The 8,065-nt window shown below is 40.7% G+C and overlaps 1 protein-coding gene across 1 annotated transcript in view; it reads left to right on the top strand.

Annotated features, from left to right (window-relative positions):
- The window catches only part of rpa1 (replication protein A1), a 32,795-nt gene that overhangs the window by 4,286 nt on the left and 20,444 nt on the right, over positions 1-8,065 (top strand). The window contains exons 10-12 of the mRNA XM_046074687.1: positions 69-261; positions 2,207-2,343; positions 3,555-3,703. Of these exons, the coding sequence (XP_045930643.1) occupies positions 69-261; positions 2,207-2,343; positions 3,555-3,703 (479 nt within the window). The remainder of the gene's footprint in view (positions 1-68; positions 262-2,206; positions 2,344-3,554; positions 3,704-8,065) is intronic.

Raw genomic sequence — 8,065 nt, 5'->3', positions numbered from 1 at the left:
TCCCCCCCCCCCCCCCCCCCCCCCCCCCATCTCTGATTAACACGGGGTCATCCATATGTATGCATCAGGTCTATTACGTCTCCAAGGGTTCCCTGAAGATCGCCAACAAGCAGTACACGTCTGTGAAGAATGACTATGAGATGACACTCAATGGAGAGTCCACAGTCATCCCCTGTGACGACAGCTCTGATATTCCCATGGTGCAGTGTGACTTTGTCTCTATCGGTGACCTAGAGAACAGAGACAAAGATGCCATTGTTGGTAAGAAGCACAATTAATGATTTACACTTTCATTTCTCAACCTGACATGTGCCATTACAGGATTTCCTCTATAGATATTGTTAGGCCCATTGACAAGTATCTTTTGATGGGGCCCGTGTCCAAGTGTCTCTCTGACGGTGGGTCGGCATGGGCCAGCGACAGACTGATGGCAGCATTATGGTAGGGCCCTTTAATTTCTGTGATAACGGAATCACAGACGGAAACGCAGAACTGAACATTTAAAAAAAACTGTAACACAGATTGCATATGGCCCAACATAAGACAGTGCTAAAAGGTGATGGGAGATTTGAAAAGATGACTACGTAATGTATTTAAATAAGTCATTTATTCAACATACATTTAAAAATCTAGCCTAAGCAAGAGTCGTACCAAGAACCTGTCAATTTAGCCAAAATGTTTAGTTTTTTTTAACCTTCCAAGTATTCACTACATACATTATAGACCGTCTGGACAGACATTTTACATTTTTTGTCATTTAGCTGACATGTTTATCCAAAGCGAGCTTTGACAATTGCTATATATGTCAGTGGTCGCACGCCTCTAGAGCAACTAGGGGTTAAGTGTCTTGCTCAGGGACACATTGGTTGATTGGTGTTGCAGTGGGAATTTAACCCTGCTCACAACAAAGACTTGTCTTATCCCTGCGCCATCGCCACCCCAGACATGGATGTTAACTGCAACTTAACTGGTTGGCGGAGGCATTTAACCACAGGGCGTTATTCTAGGTTCTGTTTGAAATGTGTTCATGTTTTGCCACCTCATTTTTTGAAACATTAGTTTTGATGTTGTCTCATGTATTCTGTGCCTTTTTTAAACAAATGAGCAGAGTTGTGTAACACAATGCATAGGAGAGCAATAACATTATTGCCCATTAGTTAATGTACCATGCACAAAACAACAGTTATATGCTTATGCCTTCTATATTTCCTGGTGTTTAAGTGCACATTGTTTTCCTTTTATGGAGGCTCTGTGGCCTAAATGTATCACAATTTGCAATGTGTATTGTGAAAAACCTAAACCAACCAAATGATGCTCCAAGGCCAGCTGAGGAGTTCCCAAATACCCAGTAATAAGCTATCATAAGCAGGGGATAGAGTTTGTAGCATAAAGTAGAGCCAGATATGCTAGGAGGTTGAGGCAATTACAGTACATGAGCAGAGAGATAAAAGTGGTATTAATAATACTGATGACAGTAATAGCCTGTAGTGCAGATTGACTTTGGGCCCTATGGCAGAGCCGATGAGAAAATGAGAACCTGCTGTCACAGGTAAAATGAAGTAATGAGTCTGCTTGTAATTCTTTTAATGAAGACCGCACCTTGTACTGCTGTTTAAGTAATTTCTCTCCAGCGTACCAGTCAGCATCAAACGTGACATTTTGTTCATCATGGTTAAATACATTTAAAATCCTTTTATAGTTGATGAGTATTGTTAGTGCTGTCACTCTTGCACCTTTACAAATAAATGACTCTGCATCTATCATGCATGATTGCATTAGTCAGCAAAGTATGCTTGATGAAGTGCAGTGGTGGGAATGACAAACTTTATTTCATGGATTCTCTCCTACATTATGGATTTAAGTGCCTGGTACACAGGCCAGTGACCTCACACCTGATTTCAAATGAATGAATCACTTATTTCCCAAGAGGCAATTTGCACAGGGAACAGTGGGACCTAGAGTGACATGAGGGCGTTAACACCACAATCAATATGTTTGAAATGTGTATGTGGGAACAATCTGTTTGTCTGAGAAATTAAACCATATGTTGTCATGGTCTTCTCCCAAATGTCAAATGTGGTATGTTGTAAAATCTCATTGGCACTGCTTGACTGTCAATCAAGTCAAATCAAATCAATCAGGTTACAAATAGAAAATGGATCTGTGCCTGATAACATGTAACACTGATTCATGTTTTCCATTACAGATGTGATTGGAGTGTGTAAGAGTGTAGATGAAGTGACCCGTCTCACCACCAAGTCCAACAAAGAGGTGTCCAAGAGGACGCTTAGTCTGATGGACATGTCAGGGAAGTTGGTGACTGTCACGCTGTGGGGAGAGGAAGTGAGTATAGACGTTAGATGGAGAGTAAATTATGTAATGGGGTAGGGGTTTTGTCTCTGGAGTTTTTTAAATGGGCGGTGGAAATCAATACCAACCTTTTAATGCATAGACATGCCTATTGCAATGTTTGCGCTTTCCTTCTACGAACACTTTTTAAATGTTAACATCTGAGAGCAACTGTTTTTAATTTGATGGAGAATAGTTTAGACCATTTACTATAAATTGACTGAAGCTAAACTAAAGCTAGATCACACATGCAGGGGGTGAACACAATGACACGAGCTATTGCAGAACAAAAAGCCTACAGTAAAGGCTACCTTCTGTGAAGCATTAAGTTTTTGGTGAGTATGTCAAAAATGTGTTTTAATTAGAAAAGTTGTACAACACATTTGCTGATCAGTGTTCAGCAGTTTGTTAAAGGTATTTGATTTTCAATGTGTGCAGTGTTTAATGGAGGAGAATGTGGTTTTAATCGCTGACTGAATTCCCTGTCAAGGGGTGATGAAGCAACTGTGCTCTAGCAGTTGATTTTTACCTGTGGCTCAGAGGGACTGTGCTGAGTCCGCCACCATTTCTTTCCTCCTGACAAGAAGCACACGGTTTCCTGTTTGTTTGTTCGACACATACCCTCTTTTCCAGAGGGACTTGCTGAGGTACACAAGATGTACAGTTTATAAAGAACAATGGTTATGCCAAAAAGCAGGTGTTAGAGATATTTCCTCATCTCTGCAGCTTTACTGCCCGCCCATGTTGAAATGTTTAAACTATTAAATGCATTGCCATTAGATTTGGTACTGACATTCATGTTCAGCACTAGATACATTGTAATAAACAATAAATAATTGTTTGTATACCATCAGGTCAAATTCTTTGATTTATCACCAAAACCTGCAAAACTAAAGTACATTCCCATCAGCCTCTGCTGTAGCACTGTGCTCAGTGGTTTACATAATGATTTATTCATTATACCTGCTAATTGTCCGCGTGTCAGCCTTGTTGTTTTGAGCTTTTTAGCATGCTGTGTATATTACCATATAGCTCAAAGCTCCACTACGTAAATACAGCCTCATTGTACTGCCAGATTATGTAGCTTCTTAATCTTGTTGTACAAAATACCAACATATAACTTGACACAAACCAAGAAACAGAAGAAATCTATATAAGTAACAACCCAGTTTTAACGATTCTGTCATATCTCCTGTTTTGTATAGGCAGAAAAGTTTGAGGGCTCTGGGCAGCCCATTGTAGCCATTAAGGCAGCAAAGCTTTCAGACTTTGGAGGCCGGTCCCTCTCTGCATCCTTCAGCAGCACCCTGATGATCAACCCAGACATCCCTGAGGCATATAAGCTCAGAGGCTGGTAAGTGAGCTTGAGCTTCATAGATAATGCAGTGCAGAAAATTGCTTATGTTCTAGCAATTGTATACCCATGACAGGGTGTTTTTATTGCAGGTATGAAACATGGTGTACTTTAAATGCTGGAAGGCTTTTTCTTATTTATTTCTCCTGCTGGAAGCTAACTTCTCACATGCAAGTATTGCTGTTGAAATTGTAGACGTCTAATACTTTAAATGGCGAGTTTCCATTTCCCAAGTTGCTAGAGTTCATGCTCTGATTCTCATCATCAAGATTAGTTTTCCCCCATTAGCCACAATGTGGGTGGTGCTTCAATGAAGCATTACATATAAATGGAAATCATACTTAATCTGTGGAAATGTGTTCTTTACCCCTCTAATCGCCTTTCCAGATGAAATGAAATCCAGACTAATTTCTGTGTGATTATGTTGATTGCAGCATTTATTTTCTCTTGGTGTATGCCTTCACTTGAACACATAGGATTATGTGGAAATTAGCGAAAATATCTTTGTCATTAAAACAAGAGTGATTATCTGTGTACATGAAGTCATGCATATTGTACTATAGTTGAATCTGTTAGAAGTACTACAGCCAAATACAGAGTTGTAGGATTGTGCACTAATACAATTAAGACATGCGACTATTCCTTGAAGATTTTCTGTTTGCTTTTCTTGCAGTGGAATAGAGAAATATTTAAGACTCAAGCTTTCATCTTTTCTTTGGGCTCATGTGCCAGTACCTTGATTCCTTGTTTTCTAAATTAACTCTACTTGGTGTACAACATGACTCAAAATAAGAACGCACAATATGTATGTTTTGCCAGAGGTTAGGATAAAAATACACTTTTGATGTATTTGCTATCTCTTTTTAAACAAACCCTTTAAACAATCAATGCTTAAAGGGGAGGGACACATTGTTAGATGGCTATATGAAGTTGTACAGGTTGGCACATGATTGATAGTCAGTGCTCACATGGGCTGAGGTGGGGGTTGTTACTTAAAGGAGAACTCTGGGCAATTTTTAAGTTAATCTTGATCGTTATACCTTTTGTGAGTACTGTCTATAGAAAAAAAAAACAAACAACCAGATTGGTGCTTGCAACACGGAGCTGTCCAGTGCAGTCTCTTATGCTGCCTTGACAAATGTTGCTGTGAGTATTTTTACATGATTGAGGATCTCATATGCATAATCAGAGCAGTGAAATGTGACTACTTTGCAGGTGAGAAAGAGGAAAATCACAAAATATGCTCAAATGTGCCTCTTTTAATCAGATGTCTTGGCTCATGGTTTCTTGATGATGGTTTTAGTACCAGCCTCTGGCTTCTCTGAATATGTATTTTTATTTCATTTCTCAGAATGCTAGCTACTGTGAACTGCCGTTAAGTGTTTTTGTGATGGGATAATTTCATATTTGCATAGTGATAGACAGCGCTCTATTATCAGGACCACTCCTGGGTTTTCTGCTTTCTTTTACGTGAACACCAACAAGTCCTGAATCACATTTCCACATCCCTGCTGTAGCATAGGCTCTTCACTTTTTTTCTCTCTGTACTCACTTCTGTTTAATGCCAGAAGGATGTTCCACACTTCCTCCAGTCACTTCTCACTTGGACACCCAGAGATAATGATGCTTAAATCTTTGGTTTGGTTTATCCACTGCAGAAGAGGGGCTGGCCCATGTGGGTCCTCTTTAGACAGTGGGCTCCTGCAGGTTCGCATTCCACTAATGAACAGTTTAAAAGCCACAGCTGGATGGAGGCCAGACCTGACTCATTATTTTCAATTCAGGGCCCTATTTATATCTGGCATTAGCATGGGTCTTTGGTGATCTGATCACAAGTGGACAGCTCTCAAAAGTGACCTTGTGTTCAAGGACACATTTGCTTACACACGAAGAGAATGTGGCCATATGCCTCTGAATGTGGTCTGAGCTATTGGATCTCAATGCGATCTCTGGTGCATTCATACCTGTACTAAAGCTGTCCACTTTTGATCGGTTCACCCAGGACGCATATTAATTCCGGGTGTACACGGGGCCCAAATCAATCCAAGTGAGAACCAGCGTGAAGTCAAGATTGTCATGCAGCAAGAGAGTGTTGGGCCAGCCAGCCTCATGCTGTGAAGAGGATGGAGAGAATAGCCTCCTTAGTTATTTATCTTTATTTTAAGGCTGTGTTACAGAGGGGATATCTAGTGATAAGCAAGTTGTTAGTGTGTGTTTTCATTGGAAGACTGCGAGCTATTGAATACATAATGTGTTTTGTTGTGCTGATGATAAGCCCGGGTCTCAGGATGATAGCCATACACAAAGTGTGTCCTTTAATGATTGTTCTGTAAGCCGGTGTGTGTGAACTAAGGAACACAGAACAAGTAAGCAAATCAATTAAACTCTGAATGAATCTTTTGATTATTTTTTTTATCTTGCACAGAAGAACCCAATGCCTTTTCTCCCACAGCCTAACAAAGATATGCCTTTACCATACAGCCAAGGCTGCTGAAACATGGTTTTACTCGTGCGGAGGCGTCTTAATTTGATTGTGTTTTGGCGCAGTCCTTTGGGACTTCCTCAAATGAATAGTCTATCCTTGGTGGGCTGTTGACTCAAACTCCTGCAGAGTAGTAGTGGTGCCGCTCAGCACTTTCCAATGTGCTTATAAGTAAGAAAGCTGCCCAATGCACTAATTATCTGGATCTTTGTTTAGTCTAGGGTCTTAGTGCATTGTTAGCATCCCTTTGCTGTGTGCCCTCACCCTCTTTTTGAGATTACTTGCACAGGTTGCCAACTTTGTATTTCCAAAGTGTAAAAATCTTCACATTAACACTTTCATCCTTCCAGCTGTGCAAATTAGGGCTGAAATGATTCATTGATTAAATCGATTACTAAAATGCAACAATGCTTTGTTTAATCCATATACAGCACACTGTTTCGCACAGATATTTATTACTGTCGCACATCGCGCTTACGCTGTGAACACGACGTGATTATAATGGCGCTGTTTGCAAAGTGGAGGAAGAGAGAAAATTACAAGGGACAAAGAAGTAAGTGTCCAGAGTATGGGATTATTTCAAGCTAAAGAAAACAACAACTCTGTAATGTTACCGTCCGTCCACTGTAAAACGAAACTAATGTCGCCTCGGCAACAGCATGACGGCATCTGATCAGAAAGCACCCCGTGTTCTGCCAGCGAACCACAGACAAGTTAACAGTAACAGCAGCTTTAGCATTTAACTGAAATCATGATTGATTGATTTGATTGAGTTGAAGGCTAGCCAAAGTAAGCCGCAGACCTCAGCTGAAAATGTACACAAGTGCGTTTGTTCGTTATTTTTTTTAGCAAATATCTCCTTTCCTCTTGCTCATGTTGACTGTGAATGATGTAATGTGCGTCCAATAAAGCAGTTGTTGGGGAATTTCTTTTGGGCAATTCCAGATTTAAAACAAATGCCATGTTTATTGTGAAAGGACTCACAAAAGACTTCATATGAAATAATAATCTCTATTGATGTGAAAATGTATCTCTACAATAACTAATCCCTAATTTCTTTGCTATAAAGATAGCTAACTACTGACATTAACAGTGTCTCCACCAGCGTGTGATGCACCGGACAGGAGCAGCTGCCGCTGCGAGTGATGTTTGCAGACAGACGTTCAAAAATGGTGTGGTCCATTTTAGGGGTTTCTCTAATCGTATTTCAAGATTCTTAAATATAAGGCATGACTATGGGAAATATATGGTAATAATTACAGTACAGATGAGAAAGACCCACCCTGAACTGTTATTTTTGCCTCTTTTTGGGGAGTCCAAGCCTTAACTAGGGGGGTCAGACCCACCCAATCCTCCCCGTAATTCGAACCATGGTTGTAACCTCAGTCATTCGTTAACTGGGTGTCGGGGAGCTGCACCTTTTTAACTTGCCGCCAAGCAAAAGTACTTCTTAAGCCTTTTTCACACTACACGATTTTTAGCCCGATTTGCCTCAGCGACCATCAGGCTGTGATCGGGAGTAAATCAGTGGTTGATTGGCGGTCGCCAGTCGTTGTGTGAACTACTCAATGACTCATCTCAACAGCTTCCTGACACATTGCTGACGTCTGCCAGGTATCTAGCATGCCAAATATCTGGAGGTGTCGGCCGACTTGACATCCACATCCAGCCAATGAGAGCAGGCAGCTGGCAGAGCAGGCAGCTACTTTTTCACCACAAAACACTTTTTACTTCACTCCAGCTCTCTCGGTAGCTCAGACTATTCCTGCTACCTGCGTGTGCTAATCCATTCTTTCACTCATATTCTTTCTCTATAGAATTACTATCTTTATAATAACAAACAGCTGTTTGGTAGGTTTGCGTCATTTCCCATTTCACGT

Source organism: Micropterus dolomieu, linkage group LG17, assembly GCF_021292245.1.
Source record: "Micropterus dolomieu isolate WLL.071019.BEF.003 ecotype Adirondacks linkage group LG17, ASM2129224v1, whole genome shotgun sequence".
Lineage (NCBI taxonomy): Eukaryota > Metazoa > Chordata > Actinopteri > Centrarchiformes > Centrarchidae > Micropterus > Micropterus dolomieu.
This window is presented reverse-complemented; position numbering and strand designations above follow the sequence as displayed.